Source organism: Rutidosis leptorrhynchoides, chromosome 5 (genome assembly GCF_046630445.1).
Source record: "Rutidosis leptorrhynchoides isolate AG116_Rl617_1_P2 chromosome 5, CSIRO_AGI_Rlap_v1, whole genome shotgun sequence".
Classification (NCBI taxonomy): Eukaryota; Viridiplantae; Streptophyta; class Magnoliopsida; order Asterales; family Asteraceae; genus Rutidosis; species Rutidosis leptorrhynchoides.
The window spans coordinates 174873949-174894741 of NC_092337.1; the positions used below are offsets into that span (position 1 = coordinate 174873949).

At 33.3% G+C, this 20793-nt stretch overlaps 2 protein-coding genes across 2 annotated transcripts; one reads left to right on the top strand and one right to left on the bottom strand.

Annotated features, from left to right (window-relative positions):
- Positions 1 to 10054: 10054 nt before the first annotated feature.
- Positions 10055 to 15826, top strand: LOC139847736 (CRAL-TRIO domain-containing protein C23B6.04c-like). The gene is made up of 6 exons (XM_071837458.1): positions 10055 to 10290; positions 12738 to 12819; positions 13516 to 13692; positions 14039 to 14137; positions 14881 to 15129; positions 15226 to 15826. Exons 2-6 carry the CDS (start codon positions 12748 to 12750, stop codon positions 15514 to 15516), a joined length of 888 nt encoding a protein of 295 aa, XP_071693559.1. The 5' UTR covers positions 10055 to 10290; positions 12738 to 12747; the 3' UTR covers positions 15517 to 15826.
- A 1876-nt stretch (positions 15827 to 17702) lies between these two features.
- LOC139848048 (AP-3 complex subunit sigma-like) lies at positions 17703 to 20534 on the bottom strand. Its single transcript, XM_071837783.1, has 7 exons — positions 20360 to 20534; positions 20170 to 20212; positions 19055 to 19116; positions 18616 to 18712; positions 18377 to 18447; positions 18101 to 18192; positions 17703 to 17999 (listed from the first exon to the last, which is right to left on the bottom strand). Exons 1-7 carry the CDS (start codon positions 20426 to 20428, stop codon positions 17936 to 17938), a joined length of 498 nt encoding a protein of 165 aa, XP_071693884.1. The 5' UTR covers positions 20429 to 20534; the 3' UTR covers positions 17703 to 17935.
- Between the last annotated feature and the right edge of the window lie 259 nt (positions 20535 to 20793).

The following is a 20793-nucleotide window of genomic DNA, read 5'->3' on the forward strand; positions in this document are numbered from 1 at the left end:
GTTGGTCCAAATAATATATATACATGGGTCGATATGATATGTCAAAACATTTGCATACGTGTCTATGGTATCCCAAGATTACATAATATATTAGAATACATGTATAATACAATATAAGTTAGCTAGGATATGATTTGTATAGAATTGTTACAATATTTCCCGTAGCTACAACAATCAAAAAATATCCAATCTTGTTTTACTTATAACTTCTTCGTTTTAAATCTATTTTGAGTGAATCAAATTGCTATGGTTTCATATTGAACTCTATTTTATGAATCTAAACAGAAAAAGTATAGGTTTATAGTCATAAATATAAGTTACAAGTCGATTTTGTAAGAGGTAGTCATTTCAGTCGAAAGAACGACGTCTTGATGACCATTTTGAAAAATATACTTCCACTTTGAGTTTAATCATGATTTTTGGATATAGTTTCATGTTCATAAGAAAAATCATTTTCCCAGAAGAACAACTTTTAAATCAAAGTTTATCATAGTTTTTAATTATCAAACCCAAAACAGCCCGCGGTGTTACTACTACGGCGTATGTCCGGTTTTACGGTGTTTTTCGTGTTTTCAGGTTTTAAATCATTAAGTTAGCATATCATATAGATATAAGACATGTGTTTAGTTTATTTTAAAAGTCAAGTTAGAAGGATTAACTTTTGTTTGTGAACAAGTTTAGAATTAACTAAACTACGTTCTAGTGATTTCAAGTTTAAACCTTCGAATAAGATAGCTTTATATGTATGAATTGAATGATGTTATGAACATCATTACTACCTCAATTTTTGTGGATAAACCTACTGGAAAAGAGACAAATGGATCTAGCTTCAAAGGATCCTTGGATGGCTTGAAAGTTCTTGAAGCAGAATCATGACACGAAAACAAGTTCAAGTAAGATTTCCACTCGAAATAAGATTGTTATAGTTATAGAAATTGAATCAAAGTTTGAATATGAGTATTACCTTGTATTAGAAAGATATCTTACTATAAATAAGAAAGATTTCTTGAGGTTGGATGATCACTTTACAAGATTGGAAGTAAGCTAGCAAACTTGGAAGTATTCTTGATTTTATGAAACTAGAACTTATAGAATTTATGAAGAACACTTAGAACTTGAAGATAGACCTTGAGAGAGATCAATTAGATGAAGAAAATTGAAGAATGAAAGTGTTTGTAGGTATTTTTGGTCGTTGGTATATGGATTAGATATAAAGGATGTGTAATGTTGTTTACATGTAAATAAGTCATGAATGATTACTAATATTTTTGTAATTTTATGAGATATTTCCTGCTAGTTACCAAATAATGGTTCTCACATGTGTTAGATGACTCACATGGTCTGCTAAGAGCTGATCATTGGAGTGTATATACCAATAGTACATACATCTAAAAGCTGTGTATTGTACGAGTACAAATACAGGTGCATACGAGTAGAATTGTTGATAAAACTGAACGAGGATGTAATTGTAAGCATTTTTGTTAAGTAGAAGTATTTTGATAAGTGTCTTGAAGTCTTTCAAAAGTGTATGAATACATATTAAAACACTACATGTATATATATTTTAACTGAGTCGTTAAGTCATCGTTAGTCGTTACATGTAAATGTTGATTTGAAACCTTTAAGTTAACGATCATGTTAAATGTTGTTAACCCAATGTTTATTACATCTAAAGAGATGTTAAATTGTTACATTATCATGATATTATGATATATAATATATCTTAGTATGATATATATACAGTTAAATGTCGTTACAACGATAATCGTTACATATATATCTCGTTTCGAAATCATTAAGTTAGTAGTCTTATTTTTACATATGTAGTTCATTGTTAATACACTTAATGATATATTTACTTATCATTTAACATAATTAACCAAGTGTATCAATATCTTAATATGATTCATATGTACTTAGTAAGATGTTGATATAACGATAATCGTTATATATATCGTTTTCGAGTTTCTTAAATTCAATAGTCTCATTTTTATGTATATAACTCATTGTTAAAATACCTAATGAGATACTTACTTATCATAATATCATGTTAACTATATATATAATCATATATATGTCATCATATAGTTTTTACAAGTTTTAACATTCGTGAATCACCGGTCAACTTGGGTGGTCAATTGTCTATATGAAACCTATTTAAATTAATCAAGTCTTAACAAGTTTGATTGCTTAATATGTTGGAAATACTTAATCATGTAAATAACAATTTCATTTAATATATATAAACATGGAAAAGTTCGGGTCACTACAAAACAAACGCGTAAAAGCAACATACCTATCGTTAAAGTCCGTTGGAATTCGCGTAGAGGCCCCGAAAATACATGGGAACGCAAAGACCAAATGATACGGAAATATCCCCATCTCTTCTCAACTACTGATGCAAACGAGAAATCTACTTAAAACTTCGGGACGAAGTTTCTAATAACGGGGAGGTACTATAACGACCCTCATTTTTTCATTCTATATTTTCTAATATTAAATGCCCAAACAATATAATTAAAAGTTAATGATTAAACTTTAATCAATAATTGTTAAGTATTAAGAATTATAAAACATAATAATTAACTTTGTGCAATAATTGACAAGTTAATAAAAGATAAAAATAACGAGCTAATAAACTATCGTGAACAAAATAAATAACCTTAAACCTTGTACACTTAAATGAATAAACTTGGATACTTAAAGAACCATATAAACTAATCACAAGATCAAGGACTAAAGTGAAAAATTCCATCCCTTGTTAGCCCCAGCCGAAATTTAAAAAAAAAAGAAGAAGATAAAATGACCTATTTACCCCTCTCAAAATCGGCCAAATCACCACCACCTTAAACCTAACTTTTCCTCCAAATAAACCTATATCTAGAATCATCCTAATGCAACTATAAATAGAGGAGCCATCTTTAGGTTTTCTTCATCCCATTCTCTCATCACCTCACAAAAAGAATCTCATCCCTCTCCCTCTTTGTGGTATTCGGCCAAGTAACACACCACCACCATCTTTTTGAAGTTTTGGTTGATTGCTTCTGATCTTCAAGTGATCTTCAAGTGATCTTCAAGTGATCTTCATCATGTTCTTCGTGTTCATCAAGATCTTCAAGCATGTTCTTCATTATTTGGGTTATTTGATCTTCATCTTCAAGTGATATTCATCTTTTCTTGTTAATCTTCATCATACATCATCAAGGTAAAACCCTAGATCTAAATCTTTAAATTCTATCTTTCAATTCATGTTTATATTTATAATAATATTCATGCATGATCTTAACATTCATATTGTTCATGTAAAAAAAATATATAAATATACATATACATACATACATACGGTAAAAAAAAAAAAAAAAAGGGGGGGGGGGAATGTTTAGATCTTCAAAACCCTAAAGATTTATTAAAGATTTGTTAATGGTTTAAAATGGAAACAAAATATATATACCACATATACATATACATAAATAAAAAAAAATTATATATACATATACGGCTATATATATATATATATATATATATATATATATATATATATATATATATATATATATATATATATATATATATATATATATACACACGACATATATATATATATATATATATATATATATTAAATAATATAAAACCCTAATACTACTTAAACTCTAAACACTATTAAATACTACTAAACCCTAATCATTAATTAATTATTACTACTACACTAATTAATTAAAACCCTAATTTAAACCTACCTAATTAAATACTACTTACTAACTAAACCCTAATACTACTACCTATACTTATACTACTATCTAACAATTATACACTTATACTACTACTACTAACACTTATAATATACTACTTATATTATAATACTTATATTATAAAATTTTGACATACGATTACAATAGTCATTCACGATAGCATGAAATTACTCGAACGTCGACGTTGCTTAAGGCCTCAGGTGATCCTTGGTACCATTATGGAACGCTTGTGGATCTCGAATGCCAAACTTAGATTTTGGTCAAGAAATCCTGGGCCAACCGGTAACAATTGATCATTCAAGTAACTCGGCGGTGGCATAGATGTTTAGGTATGGTGCACAATATCAAACCCGACTATAATAATCATACACTCACTAAGTGAGCAACACTTAGTCATTTACACACTTAATAAGTGGTGGACTTATTAAGGATAACTCACTAGCGTTCAACACTAACTTACTAAAAGTGGAAACTTACTAAAAATGGAAACTTAGTAAAATGAACTATACTTAAACACTTGCATACTTAAATTTAAACGTGGGCAAACAATTTAACTACTCTTAAATGTCATTAGGTTGACTTTCTGCTCACATTCATCCAACTCTTCTATTCCGAGGAATAACAAACTCTTCTCCTACTTACTAAGGTGAACTCATAGCCCCACTCTTTATTGCTAGCAATTTATTTTAACTTACTGGGGTGAGACACATGCTACTTTCACTATTTACAATCTAGACACAAGTACCAACTGTTAAACTATGCTATACCTGGCTATGTCCTGCAAAGTCCCTACAGTGATATTTTTAATTGCTCATTAAATGCATTCTTAATTATTGGGGGAAGGCCTATCGGGAGTAACGTCCCCGATACATTTGACTAAGTCTTTATATTACTTGAAAATGAAATTAAATCGACAAGGACAGAACAACTTGTCATTGGGGTAAACTTTAAACGTTTAGTCTAAATATCACAAACTGGCATAACTTTTTGATCTGCGAGATCAACTTTATAAACAAAAATCTTGTGGTCTAAAACAATTGTCTAACATATTTGTTAAACCTATTATTTCACTCAACCATTTTTGGTTGACACTTTAGCATGTTTTGTCTCAGGTGCTGATTGATCAAGTTTACTTATCTACTGCTTATGTAATGCTACTTGGACTTAGGATCAAGAACTATCGCATTTATTATTCTTGCATTTGAAACATTTACTTTATTGTAATGTCCATTCTTGTAACGACATTCTATTTTCCGCTGCGTACTCAATAAAGTTTTTTTTTATCATATAGTATTGTTCTCGTATTATAATATGTTGGTTTATTTGATATTAAGTCACATTTCACCCAGGCCCTAGCTGGGGGTGTGATAACGAACGATGAAGGGTTGTTAATTGTGATTTGTGGTATGAAGATGTGATGTCATCGCGTGTACGACATATCAAATGATTGTGTATAACGGCTCTGAGAACCTAAAGTGAATTCGCGGTGATTTGGTGTTTATGACCAGTGATAAGATCAATCATGTGTGTCGTGGAATGACAATTCTGCGGGATGTTATCATCTTGACGGTGAGAATGTATAGCTGAATCCTAAGTGGGGGAGTTTTTACTGCTGCCTGAGGAAGCTTCGGTGGTGTTAAATCTAGTGAAGTGTCAGAGTGTACCGTGCTAGGCCTCAATAGGGATTTGGGGTTCCTAACGAGGAAGAGTGATAGGTTGTAAATTTCGACTCGAGATCGTGCGTTACGATTGTGAGTTACAATTCTGGAATGTTATGTGTGGAGTTTGTGACGATGGGATTGAGTGAAGTGTAAGTCTTTTATGTAAGGTGGTCGTGAAGTACCAAGGGACGATATGAGACCTAATGAGAACACATAAGATCCCGGAGTGAGAGAATGACACTATCGTTGTGGGTGCTCTCGTGATGTAAATTTGGGTTGGTGTGAAATTGGGATAGTACTGTTGAGTGAGTACGAGTTGATATTGTAGTGGATACTGTATTTTTCCCTAACGGGAAACGTTATAATGGAAATCGTCAGTGTATTATTCCACTTTATGGGCGATTGTGAGGCGGGGAGTGTGGGTTCCGATTGTCTCACATAAAGACACACAGATGTTGTTTGTTGCGAGGGGGTGTCCCCTAGTGTTGTAGACATTTGTTTGCATTAAAAAGTCGAGGCCATCCTTAACGGACAGTCAAGGCAAGAGGATTCATCAGGCGTTGGTGGATATTTTTGTGGGTCATGTGGCGGATTGAGAATTGTGGTAATGATAATTCGCTGTTGACGGGATTCTAGTACACGAATAGTTTCCTTGCTAGTACTAGGAAGCCGTCTTGTATGGTTGTGTTGTAGGGTTTAGAGGAGAAACCATGTGTCAAGTGCTGATGTACTGTCTAACGCGTGGTGTACCGTTGTCGTCCTGGATTAATTCAGTGACGGATGGTCGTGTGTAGATCAATTGATAGGAAAGTTTGTGTTCCTAGTGTGATTAGTTAGTGATACCGAAATTTCTTCGTTGAAGGAATAACCCAGTTGTGGTGACGAAGGAAGTTGACTTTTGAATCTGAGAACATTCAGGATTGACCGGTTGAGTGGTGCGTTTATGAACTGACGAAGTACGGAGAATTAACGCGGCATGAGTCATTCTCGGTTTGGATTAATGCAAGACTTGGTTGACGGCGTAGGGTACCTAGTAGATCGCTTTGGGTGATTTAGTTATGGACGTCGCTTGTTGCGGATTGTAGCCCGAGAGAACTCGTAGGGGTACATGGTGTTTTTCGTATTTCCTAAGTGGCCATTTTGGACGTTGAGTGTATGAGATACCGCTTATTGCGGTGATGCACGCTAGTGATTATTAGCGTGTGGTGAGATTTTCAGATTGGTGGAAGATGTTACGGGCGTCAGGCTTGGTTGTGTTTTATAGGATCGTAGGGCGTGGTTCCTATTGCATGTAAGGGTGAAGGCATTGAATCACTTACCTCTTGGTAAATGACGAGGATCACGGGGACGTGATCCAGACTAAGTGGGGGAGAGTTGTAACACTCTGTTTTTATAACGTAATTGCTTCAGACATCATGTGAAGTTCCAAGGAACGAGATCGACCTTTAATATATTAAACCTTAATCGATTTTGGCATAGTATACATCAAAAGGTGAAGGTGGCTGAGAAATGGGATCTCACGCTCGTGATGAGGACCCTCGCGGTCGTGATACAACCTCAGAACACCAGGCCTTCTTTCTGCAATGTCACGCTCGCGACCCTTTGACTCGCGGTCGCTAGATGTAAGGGATCGAACAGCTACTTTTGCCAAAAGACATCGCGGTCGCGAGGTTTGGGCCACGAAAAGCTAGTAAACTCGTTTTTAAGTGGATATTTAAGGGGTGTTTTGGTCCTTTCACTTTGGGGTCGAGTTTTTGGCCACAAAACTGATCCCAAGCTCATCTGGAGCTCATTTCGTATCCTTTCAAACACTCCCATCTTAGAGTGAGAAAAAAAGGGTTTCTAGAGAGAGGAAGCTTGAGTGGGTGAAGATGGTGGTGATTCTTGCCCAAATTGAAGTGGATCTTGGTGCATCTTGATGTTTCTAGCTACTAGGACTCGTTTTGGTGCTAAGGTAAACCCTATATACAAATTGTAGTGTTTGATTCTTGATTTGAGTTAGGGTTTGAGTTATTGTTGGGTTATAAACCTCATTTCTTATGAAATTGAGGGTTTTGTTGTATGTATTGTGTAAGTAAACCAGATTATTGTGGGTTTTAGGGTTTGATGATGAATTTAGAAGTATTTGTCATGGTTTGGGTTTTATTCACTAGATTGTAAGTGTGTTGGTGATTTTAATTTTTATAAGAACATGTTGGAGTCAAAATTAGGTGTTGACTTTGATTTAGTGTCAAACTAAGTTTGAGTCAAGTTTTGGTGAATCAAGTATGTAAATACTTGGTTTATGTGTTAATTGGTGTTTTTGAGACATAATCACTAACTATTAGTGATTATGGGTGATTTTGACATAAGTCAAATGTGGTCAAGTGCGATATGGGGTCAATATTTCACGTGTTGTAGTTTTGGTATAAATGGCATTTTGAAATGATTACTACCTAAATAGTAATCTGGTGTCGGGACCTATGTTGGTCTAATTGGTGTCAAGTATGATTTGGGCTAAATTGTACTTTGTAGTGTGAGTTTGAATTACCACCCGAAGTGGTAATTGGATTGTGTCCATTAGGTGGTAAATGAGCGGGTTTTGGCGAATAAGGTGTGATCCCTCGACTAAGGGATGATTGTGTCGGATTCTCTTTAGAGAATGTATATTTATGTGATATTGTGTCTATGTGTGATATAGGTGGTTGCTTGCTCGGATATGAGGATGGAGATCATGTTAGACATGACTTGTGCGGGCATTCCAAGGTGAGTGAAATAATTATACATGTATGTATATGGTGTATTTACTTGTGTGGGATGCGTTGTGGGTTTAAGTTCGTGAGTTCGATACCACATCGTGTTTGGAATGAGATGAGGGTTTAAAGTTCGTGAGTTCGATACCTCATTGTCATGTGGGTTAGCGTGTGATGTGGGTTTAAAGTTCGTGATTCGATACCACATCATTACGTGTGACGTGAAATGAGGGTTTAAAGTTCGTGAGTTCGATACCACATTGAGCGTGACGGGTGGGTTTAAGTTCGTGAGTTCGATACCACTCATGGGGTTAGTGATACATTAGCTGGGTATGCATACTAATGGTTGTTAAGAACACCGATGGTCGTTCGCGAGTACCATTCCTTTGTGCTTATGGTTAACCATAGTTGTGTTAATGTATTAGCATATTAAATTGTGAACTATATGCTATTGGCGATGCTAGCTTATTGTGAATTGCGAATATTTAGTTTATGCATTATGATTGCATGGTTGTTGAATTGCTAGCTCGTATGCGGTATTTGTGTAAGTGTTTGCAAGTAAGTGGATTATATATGTATATGTATAATTATTACATTCACTAAGCGTAAGCTTACCCCTCGTTGTTGTTACCTTTTTATAGGTACCGGTTGTTAAGGAGAAGACTTCGAGTTGCTTTTGAGTTGCGTGAGCTTATGGTGGGGTAGCTTTGGATATTCGGACGTGGATTGGGGACTTGGTAAATCCCCGAGATTATGCTCTTAGTATCGGGTTGGGTTATTGAGTCTTAACCCGGTTTGTAGTATAAATGGGTTGTAACTACCCACTTGTTGTTTAACAGGTCTAAAGGTCTCGAGTTGAGCATTTTGGACTTGGTTTTATGATAAAGTTGTGTTTTGTTGTATATTGGGCATATTAAACTAGTGTTAAACGAATCGTGTGTTTTGAGGTATTTAACTTTGTTTTTTTTTTTTAAATGTTATCGTTTTCGGATAAATGGGTTTGGGTCGTTTCAATCACAAACATCAATAGAACCACATTATGAATCACATTCAGTAGTTCCACCGAATTCACCAAAGTCAAACTATTTCGAAGACGAGGAAGAGATCCCAGTGCTAATCACAACAATGGGAGATCGTGACAAAAGGGGTGTTGATACGTATTACCAACCGGGTGAATACGAAGCTCATTCACCTATAGTTTATCCGGCTACTCCAAATGGAGGAAATAACCGGAGGGTTAGACCTCAATTGAAATACGGGATTAAAACAAGGATATATAGAATCCAAGATAAGATTGAAATGTAATGTCCTAATTACAATTTCACATATTTAAACCCTAAAAATCATCAAATGCAATAACTATTAAACGAAAACAAAAGAACAATTGATAGAAACCAAAAATCAGAATTGAAGAAAAAATTAAATGTAGAATATGAAGAAATCATGATTATATCCAGTCTTTTCATAAAATTTGAAACAAAATAAAGTTTTAAGGAAGCACCCAGGTGTTAAAACGACAAAATTATACAATTAATGAAGACGTCGTATGTAGATCTTATAGAATGCAAAACAAAAAATAAAAAAAAAATAAAAAATAAAATGTGGAACTAAAGGGAAACAGATGGAAACTATTGAAGACCTAAATAATAAATGGGAGATTAAGAAGATATAGGTAACTATTTTCAATATTATGAGAAAAATGAAACTGGAGGAAAACAAATGATAAAGGAGACTTATTTACCGAGCGATTGAGTAATAATTTGTTTAGTTTTTCATTTTGCACTTTATTAGGCGCTTCTAGATGCATTTTTGAGAAGAGCCATCACAACCAAACACTTAATGACATGGTTGACATTTAAAACCTCTTTCCACCTTGAATTTAAATTTCATTTCATTTTTCACACACATATTATATACTATATATAACTTTTTAAATTATATTAAGACCTCTGCAAATTATATAAACAAAAACCTGGATCCATTGCTGCCTCCGCCCCTCTAGGCCTCTACCCTTTTTTTCTTTACATCTCTCATCTATATATGACAATTTTGGTTGATCCACGAATTTAATTTAATTTATAGTTTATACAACAACACAACGTGGACTTTGTTCAAGCTTCTTTAGCGACGTTACTAACTTATCAGGTATGCATATTTATATATAGATTGATCGGCCATACTTGAACGTTGTATTATCTGTTTGAATCTATAGATATAACTGAAATGAAATGAAATTACTTGTTTTGATTTACTTAAATATGTGTTTGTGATTGATTCGGTTAAGTAGTTAGTTATATTGCATAGTAACATAGTTATTAATTAATTAAAGATAAAGATCCTTCCCACACAGTTCATCTTCATAAGTCGGTATTTGGACAATGATTGATCTCAAAAATTAGTTACAGGAACATCATGGAGAAGAGTTAACATTGTGAACACTTTGACTTTTCTTTGCAAAATTACTTTGACTTTTTTATTTACTACCGTATATAGGTTGTATAGAAATCGATATTTATTTAATATTTTAATATTAAGTTTAACGGAAGGAATAAATATTGTTTTTTAAATGATTGATGATCCTTGAACCACCTACTTTTAGGCTTTTAGCCACAACTACTAAATTTCAATCCGATTACTATTCTTATAAACCAAAGCTTTAAATTTCTTTAGTATTTGTCACACATTGTGGTTTCGTTCGAATAAAGCTAGCTTAAGTACAAGGAACTTGATAAGAGTAATCTTGGGAGAAAAACTTAAGACCAAGCCTAACCTTTGATATATATTTTTGGCATTGAAATATTTCGCCAAACCTAACTTTGAAATGTATTACTAACAACATATTTCTCATTTTTACATTGGTAGTACTTTAATTTATTTTATTGAGAGTCAATCGATACAAATAAGGGTATGTTTGGTAAAATTAGCTGGTAGCTGTTGATTTTTAGCTTCTAGCGCTGTTAGCCGTTAGCATTTAGCAGGTAGCTTTTATCTTTTAAAATATATTTTAGTGTCTGAAAGAGTAACTAAATCTGTTAAATAATCATATTTATTTATTTATTGATTAAATTAATAATCAATCACATGCTTTTAGTTGGACTAATAATAGAACGAGATTAGATATGGTTCGTCATATTCACATTCACATTCACATTCACATTCATACTATTAACAAAAGTTTCATTCATATTCATTACCAATTTTTTTAACGTCTGCTGTTTTGTTAACATAAAAAACGGCTCTCTAGCAAGAAGTTAAAAGAGCATTACAAGGGGCATTGAAGCCATAAATTCGAATTGGAAATACAGTTTTTTCTAAACTTAAGACACGGAAACGAAAAATAATGAATGTGATAAAAAAAAAAAAGAGCATGCCTTTTCAAGGACGTGTCGTTGAACAACAAACAGTTCCAAAACCGTCAAATGATCCATAACGTCGCCACGATAATAAATAACACACGAGTCTTCTTGTCATTAGACTTTGGAGGATTATGCTTCCTAAAATCTCAAGTCTTTAAGTAGGAGATGTTGATTACCTCTCAAATCATTCATTATTCACTTCTCTGTAATCTTGACGATTGTTAATTCAATTGTGTATTCTTATTTTACTGTGTTATTCAATTAATTTCACACTTGATATTGTTGAATTCATTTCGATTAATCATTAATTTCTTGTTTAATTAAATATTATAGTTCTAGATCCCTTAATTGGGACCAACGGTATGAAACGACGTACAATATGGTTTTTAGAGGGATGTTATGAGAGAGTGTCGTAGGGAGGTTGTGAGAAGATTTTGAATGGTATGGTAAAACATGAAACAACAACAACAAAACACAATCTCATAAAAGTAAGGTATGAGGAGGTAAGATTTAGACAAACCTTCTCCTATCCGAGAATAAAGAAAGGTCATTTTCCACCTAGAGTGAACATCCCAAGAGTAGATAAAGTCCTCTCTCTCAAAGTTCTATGGATAGAGAGACTGCTTCCGAATGGACCTCCGGCCAATAATAAGTACGTTTAAAAAAAGTGTGAGGTGCCATGAAAATTGTATAATCAAATTTCCATGGATTTTAAACATGATTGAAGTTTAATTTAGACTTTAAGCGACAGTCAAATCGCCAATAAATCGACTATCCAAGCACTACTTATTGGTAAAACATGAAATTAAAAAAGTCGCCAGTAAACATGAGACGTTTTTTTAACTCACTTATTGATTAAACATGAAACTTAAATAAAAAAGAAAAAAAATAATAAATATTCAAAAACGCCCCTTTCAAAGAAAGAAAACTTCTATCAATACTTACGAGCTTTAATCATCCAATAAAATCGTATTGTCAAATCATTATCCAGCTTAACGTCTAATGTAGTATTTATTACTAACATGATGTTGATATCCAATTACATGATTAAACCGTGTTAACTTGGTACTACAAAAGTGTACTTGACATGTACCAACCAGGCAACCACCACCAAAATTACCGTTACATAAGAAATAAGACAACACTTTATATAATACCTTTTTTTTTTTTTTTTTTCTGAACTACAATACAAACATAAAGTTTTTTTATATCTCATTTGTTAATTTGTTATATCAGATAACTAGAAATGACAAGCATGCTGCGAAGATGGCGTGGTCAAAACCAACATGAAATCGAGCCCTTAGATCATGATAAGCTGGTATGTACATTAACTTACCAATTTCGAGGTAACATGTGTTCTAGACTTAGGGTCTGTTCCCAAGTTTTTTTATAAAGGAAATGAAATGAAAAGAAGAGGAATGAAGGGGAGTGATTTCAAATCCTTCCAATTTGGAAGTAAGAGATGAAGAGTAAAATACTCATCCATTTCCTTCCCTTTCTTTCCTGTCAAAACTTGGGAACGCATTTGTGAGTTTGATTTCCTTCCAAATTAATTCCTTTCTCTCCAAATTATAGCTCTGGAACAGAGCCTTATAGTTTAGTAATTTAGTTGTGTTCATCGGTTTGGTTTTCAATTTCTTCGGTTAGTTATGTTTTGAAACTTTTTGATAGCAAAATGGAAATTGAAATCGAAACATAATTCAAATTTCAAAATCGAAATCGAAACCAAACTGAAAAACAAAAAATCTAAAGTGTAACGAAAACAATCATAAAAATCAATTTTGCATTCGACTTTTAATTTTGGAATCGGTATGTGATCAAATTTTTATTATTAGTTTAAAAAAATATTAGTGGAATTTGGTGTCCGGCTTAATCGGATTCAAAAGGTAAAATCGAATTCAGATTTGTAAACCGAATCGAAAATCAAATTTAAATTCGGATTGGTTTTTTTATTCAGTGTTCTGTTCGATTTTCGGATTTAATGTTTTGAAAACGAACGTTTTATTACAAGCAGATTGAAGACCTTAGAACTGCTATAGGACCACTTTCTGGGCACGCTTCAAAGTTTTGTACGGATGCATGTTTAAGGAGGTATTTGGAAGCTCGAAACTGGAATCTTGAAAAAGCCAGAAAGATGTTGGTGGAGACGCTTGAATGGAGAGCAAATTACAAGCCCGAGGATATTCGTTGGGTTAGTAATTATTATATTTTCACAATGTCTTAAGTTCAAACCTCATTAGTAGCATATCTTGAGGTTGCGGAAGAAAAGGGTCGAAAACGGCCACGGGATAACCCGGTTAGCCACGTACATCTGAGTAAATATATTCCAGTGCAGATTTACTGATTTATTGTTTAAAATTATGATTCTTAATGACCAAAGGGCTTATAGGCCAGCGGTATTCGAGGAGCCTTTCAACGAAAGAGGTTCGGGGTTTAAGTCCTGTTGTGGGCATATTCGTGAATAAATTCATGTTGGGTATGTGCGTTGCTGTTTTTTTAAGGATGATTGTTAATGGAATTGTATTCTATGTTAATAGGATGAAGTAGCGCATGAAGGTGAAACTGGTAAAGTGTCGAGAGCTAATTTTGTTGATCGATGTGGAAGACCTGTTCTCGTTATGAGACCTGGGAAGCAGGTTCGTATTAGTATCTTATGCTCGTTTTGATGTTGTCACTTAATTTAGAAACACTTGAGGTAGAAAACATGTTGGTCTGACAAATTGGTTAACTAGACAAAACGGGTCGGGTCGATATATTTGAAATTTTGAGGTAATAATTTTCATCATCTTAATAAAGAATATATAAAACTCAAGTTGATGAGTTTGAAAGTCAAGAAGTCAACAAATGTTGCGAAAGTAGCTAATCTGTGAGGGTTCAAATGGGTTGATATGACACTGCAGGTCTGCAGTATGGGTCATATTTTGGCCTGAGCAATTATAATTCGTAACCTGTCATGGAAGATGAGATGAGTAGGATTAGGTTTAGGTTCATTGATGGCTTTAATATCCGTATTAATAGTTGAATTTGTTCTCTGCTTTACTTGTTTGTAGTTCTGCAAGTTGTTTGTTTATATGGGCAGGAATTGCAGGAATTGCTCCTGTTCTTTGTTGTATTGGGCAGGTTTTGAGCCTGTGCCTTGCTGTTGTATTTATTGGTTTGATTAAATATATTCGTCTTTTAAAAAAAATATTATAATTATATAAATAATAAAAGGATTAAAAAACCTTTTACATTAACTTTGGGTTACTTTTGACCCTATCCATCATAATCAATCATAGTCAAGTATCAAAGTAACCTCATTTATTGAGATTGAGATAAATATAATAGTTTAACTTAATCAACTGATCAATACTAATTTTGTAGTAATATAATTTTGCAGAATACTAAAACAGGGGACGGCAATGTTCGTCATCTTGTATATCTAATGGAGAACGCGATTCTTAATCTTCCTGAAGGGCAAGAACAAATGACTTGGTTGATTGATTTCACTGGTTATTCAATAAACGCATCTAATATTCAACTAAAAACAAGTCGAGATATCGTAAACGTGTTACAGAATCATTATCCTGAGAGACTTGCTATCATCGTCCTTTATAATCCTCCCAAAATGTTTCAAGCATTTTTTAAGGTAATTATCTTATATCCTATTAGTCCTAGCCCTTTTTTTTATGTATATAATTAGTAAAGTACTTCTTATATTATTTTTTAAATGTTTAATATACAGGTTTTAAGTTACTTCATTGACCCAAAAACTTATCTCAAGATCAAATTTGTTTACCCAAACGATAAAGTTAGTATCGAGTTGATGAAGTCATGTTTTGATACTGAAAATCTTCCAAGCGAGTTTGGTGGAAACCCGAACTTGAATTTGAATTATGACCATGAAGAATTCTCTAAGCTGATGTTTGAATACGATATAAAAAGCGCGAAGTTTTGGGACTCCAAAATTGAACCGGATCATAATGGCAACGGCCATTGTGTCATCCCACAGGCAGATAAGAAAGACGATAAATAAATGCATTAAAGAGTTATAACAAGGCCAAATATATGGAGGATATACAGAAGATATACAAAACTCATTGATTTTCTGAACTTTTCATGTAACAAAAATGAGTAATTTTTTAGTATCTTGAATGATTAGTGATGATTGATGAACTTCTATGAGGGAGTCCAAATAAAGAGAGGGTTTGTACCTATTTGTATGTATTCCGGACAACGGTTAGCATATAAGTGCACTTAATCACGTTGATGGTGAACTGCTTAACAAAAGTCGTTCTTCGTTAACGATGATTATCGAATCCAAATGTGATTTGAGTCGGGCTAGTACTGCTCTACTCAATTTCTAGAGAGATACTTTTTTAGAGAGAGAAAGTAAATAAGCTTGAGCAAATTCCAAATGTCCTATTTATACGCGAAGGTCAAGGCTTGAACTTCCATATAACACGTTTCGTGACCTGATTGGCCAGTCAACTCTTAGTATTCAGAGTTAACTGGTTAATTTCTGAATAATCGGAGCATGGAACTTATGCGGCATCTTTGATAAATAGAAGACGCACATCACAATGTAAATTGGGGCGTACACGCTAAACGGTGCCCAAGGGATTGTGTATACACTGGACGGATTATAGTGTGATCACGGCCAGATAACTTTTATTCACGTTTATGGTGAACAGTTTTACTCCATAAAATGCTATTTCAATAAATTTCCATACGAACGGGTGGGGTTGTGGTCATCACACTTTGTTGTGGGCTAGATTGTTAAGTTACTTTTTACGAACCTATAATTAAATTTGTGAATTAAAAGTTTTAGGAGAAAAGGTCTAACTAAGAAAGTAAACAAAGATCTTAAATAGCATTATTTAAGAAACCGATAATTATAAAATACTTGGGTGAGACCTATAAAATATGCTGTCGGGAGTGATAATATGAACATAAATAAATAAATAAATAAATAAAAATTTAGATTTAGATTTTTCCATTTAAAAGAAAACTTTTTTAAAAAGAAACATCCTAAATGTGTGATTCCGTGGATATCTTTCTTTCCAAGTTTTCTTGGGCAGAAAGTAGGGTTTTCAAACGCAGTATAAAAACATGGTGATGCTCTGCTAATTTTTATACCAACTTTTAAACTCGATCGATTACATTCTGCTCTCTTTTCATCTCAATCCAAGGTAGTTTCAATTATTCCGTACGAATCCAATTTAGCTACTTGTTATAATTATTTATAAACAAATTGCCTGTCTATTACTTGTACTAATAATAATTAGGATTATAATCTTCAGTTTCTAGTTGTATCAATCGATCAGTGTACTAATAATTCGTGGTGTATGTGTGATTATAGGTTGTTAATTTGTTACATAAGGTGTAAAAAAGAACAATGGCCACGCAAAATACCAAGAATACCCCTGAAGAGGTTGTGAAGGGTACCAAATTTTGTGAAAGAAAGAAATCTGAAGAGGCTGGATTTATGGACAATGCAAAGGAGTACATGGACTTGTTTTTTCATGCTTCTTTTGATGAACACAAAGCTTGCTTCATGGCTTGTTGGGACAAGGTACCTGTTTACACTTTAAATCCATTGCAAACTTGTTTCTATAACCAATTAATGTTGTGTAATAATGTAATATACTTTTTGCCTGTTGAAATTACCAAAAACTACTTAAAATTATTCACCTAATGATGTTGAATTCATTATACTACATACAGGCAAGTTATTCAGTTTCTGAAAAAGGGTCAAAGTGATAATATCTAGTAATTGTTCTGTTATTGTTTATTATATTATAATTATAATTATAATTATTATATATTCATATAAGAATATGTTTTGGTTTTAATAGATGGTTGGAAGATTTCAAGGAGAAAAACCTGCAGCAGCATTCGAAGTTGGAAACGCTACATCAAGGAAGTAATGAATCAGCTAAAGATCTACTAGTTATTTGCATATCATCGTGTTAATTATGTCGTATTTTAATTACTAGAAGAATGTATTTTGTTTATGTTTCCGAAAATTTCTTTTTCTATTACTCAGTGTTGCAATCGAAATTGGAAACTTATATCTTGAAATCTTTGTTTGTTAGAATAAATATCCTTGGTTCATAATCAAACAAACAAACAACCTGACAGTAGGTAGAGGTGAAAGGGGAAAAGTTAAAAATTAGGGTTTACCGTTTATGGAAGAGTAAATGTAGCTGAATCATGGGAAAGGACGAAATTACCCTCATGTGCCATATATGTGATCTAAGTCAAATTTATTCCCTAATTTGCAATTCCGAACAAAGTTCAGGGACCAACTGTGTAAAAAAGATAATTGTCATCTTTGATCTTTGATAAAAACTAAAAGATGTCAAAACATCCTGATAATTAAATATCAAGGTTTCTTTGAACATCCTGATAAAAATAAATGTAACAATTCTGATATTCTCCCTGTAAAGTGTTTAACCCCACAAAAGAGACATGGATTTGGACATGAGCTTTGTAGCGGCCGTGACCTTTTCCAGCCTACATGTATAAAATTTGTATTCATATGTTACATATATATAAGTATGATCAAATTGGTATTTGGTATATTCTAGGGTTGTTAGTAATTGTATGAGTCTTACTTTGAAATTTCTTCAACAGCATGCATAATTGTTTCTGAATTTGTTTCCACAACTTGACCTCCAAGAATCATTTCATCTAATATCGTATGCATCTGCACGAAAAAATTGTGATGAGTACAGTAAGTCGCCTTATGCAATTAAAAAAAATGTGTTTCCACAAACCCGTCTTGACCGACTCGACCTTTCGAGGACCAAACGACTCCTCTCCGTCCTGAGACCTTTTCAACCTTGGTTTAAAATACAAAAATAAGCATTTACTATTTATGTAAAAGCTACCTTATTGTAATTGAGAACTAAATCGACTTCACATACATTGCTAAAGCATTTCTCCAATGTTTCCACATACACTGAAACAATAAAACTAAAGCTATGAAAGACATCACTATAAAGTGTTCATATGTCCGGAAAACATCAAACGTGCTTTTCAACTTTTAAGCATGTATGGCTTATGTAAGACGATACTGCAATGGTGGACGTCATAACTTACGGATTGCCAGCAAATTTTTAGTGTGTACCTTGTATTAGATCAAACATGGCCAATTCATTTTCAGAGCTATCAAATACAAAGACAAAGTACAAGGTTGCGTAAAGCTTGTACACGAGCCTCGAATCCTAAATGACAATGAAGAATCACAGCCAAATTTGTCAGTATCTTTATTTGAAATATGTAAAATAACTTGCTACCTTCATTCATACGAAAATCAAAACAGTATATAGAACTAATCACAGAGACTCGACATGAGTATTTTTGGCTTAAGGTAATAATCTTATTAATGTGAATTCTTATACAAAATTACATCAATATAAAGGAAAAGCGATATTTTTGCAGACTTATTCAATGTAATATCTAAGAATATATACTTAATTATGAGGCCGACAAAAACATCTCTGCATGAAAAAACAAAATCAGCAGACTGCAACATTAAGCAAATTTTAATGAAATAAAAGAATTACCGGACTCAATAATGTGCCCCCTTCAATGAAATTGCTAACATTTTCAGGCTGCAAGCATAAGACTGGAAGAACCAAACATAAATAATTGGGATTCAAAAACTTATGTGAAATATAAGCATTCACTTTATAAATTCATATCCAAACAGAAATCAATGAGCTGAATTTACATTAGATAATAGGGATTGACGCAGTGGAGTGTATCTAACCAAAGAACCATATGTATTGTGTGCACCAAATTTCATTTTGGTTTTGATAGGACTGAAAATCAGTCAAACAATAAAGTCAACTCAAAGGTCAATGAGAGCAGACCCAGCAGATCGGCTAATCCACCCAAATGGACCAGTGACTACACCCAAATGGACCAGTGACTATCAACTAGCAAAGTGGAAAGGTAAAGCTGTTCAGAGTAGTTATAGTCAGTTGGGTTATGTTAACTCATTGTACACGTGTCATAATCACATTAGCTCAGTTGTTAGAGATTAACGGTTAGATTAGTAGAGCTTGATGTATAAGTAGTTAGTGTATATGTTGTAATCAGCATCTTGAATATTCAGTAATCAAATGCTCAATTCTTAAGGAGATTAGTCCTTTTCGAATAGGGCGTATCAGGTTTATTGTGTGTACAAAATTTCATTTTGGTTTATTGTGTGTATTAAACTTTAGATAATGGGTATTGCATGTATCCGATATTCTATTACTTGTAATCGATAACGAATCACCTGATACTGATAAATTTGCAGTGACGCGTAAGGTGACATGGGGACTTATATGGTTGCCACGTCATTATAAAATAAACGACTACCGAATGTATAACTCATCAGACACATAAAATGAAGTTGGATACACACAATGGACATCGATCCAAAGTTGGATACATTTCCCCTGAAGTAATCCCGAGATAATAACCGATTTCAAAAGTGATAGTAAGACTTTATGGTAATTCCCATCTCCTTCAGTGTCTGGTATTGAATAAGGTATACCAAATAAGCATTAATTTACAAATGTAACCCCACAAATGCTATGCTTCATCAAAACAGTAAAATATTTTTATAATTAACATCAAATGTTGCATACTCAAAATAAATATGAATGAAGCAAAATATGGAGATGAAAACCTGAATAGATAGTGCGTATTAGATGCTGTTGCTGCTCCATAGGCTAACTTACAAAAACAACACAAGTCAAATTTCAAATTGAAATTAAAATCCACATCGATTGTGGAAAAGAACAATATTAGTTAGGTTTAATTAATAAAATAGAAAACAAACTTTGAATGAAGTAACGAGATAAAGTATCAAGTAGTACCGTGTAATTATAGAATTTGGCGAAGCGAGGTTTGCCTTGATTGTTGATCACCATAATCGCCCTTATCATTGTAACTTAATTCAATAAAAACTCAAAATCAGAGTTTTAAATGGAGTAATAACTAACTTAGTGACCGAATTCAAAGATCTGATAACCCTCGCTCCCTCGCGAATGCATCCAAATTCCATTCTTAATTGTTTTGCTGTTTGACAGATACTCTCAATCCTGCCTCCAGGATGATGTCATCTTACATTAATGGCCCATTGGGCTAATACCCATCTTAATAGCCCAACTTGGTGTACCGTAAATGAAAATTATGCAACTGCAGATCAGGGTATCACACCCTATTTATAAAAGCTATTTTGATTTTGATCAAATATTTAGACGTGTAAACATAGCAATAGCTTAATAATTGGGTTTTACTATATTCTCAC

Excerpts from the sequence above, each read along its gene's own strand:
- LOC139847736 (XM_071837458.1), top strand. The coding sequence starts at position 12,748 with ATGACAAGCATGCTGCGAAGATGGCGTGGTCAAAACCAACATGAAATC. Across the intron at positions 13,693-14,038 it reads AGCCCGAGGATATTCGTTGG|GATGAAGTAGCGCATGAAGG; the intron begins GTTAGTAATTAT and ends CTATGTTAATAG. Across the intron at positions 14,138-14,880 it reads TTATGAGACCTGGGAAGCAG|AATACTAAAACAGGGGACGG; the intron begins GTTCGTATTAGT and ends ATAATTTTGCAG.
- LOC139848048 (XM_071837783.1), bottom strand. The coding sequence starts at position 20,428 with ATGATAAGGGCGATTATGGTGATCAACAATCAAGGCAAACCTCGCTTC. Across the intron at positions 19,117-20,169 it reads AATACGCACTATCTATTCAG|TCTTATGCTTGCAGCCTGAA; the intron begins GTTTTCATCTCC and ends TGGTTCTTCCAG. Across the intron at positions 18,193-18,376 it reads TAGTTCTCAATTACAATAAG|ATGCATACGATATTAGATGA; the intron begins GTAGCTTTTACA and ends TTTTTCGTGCAG.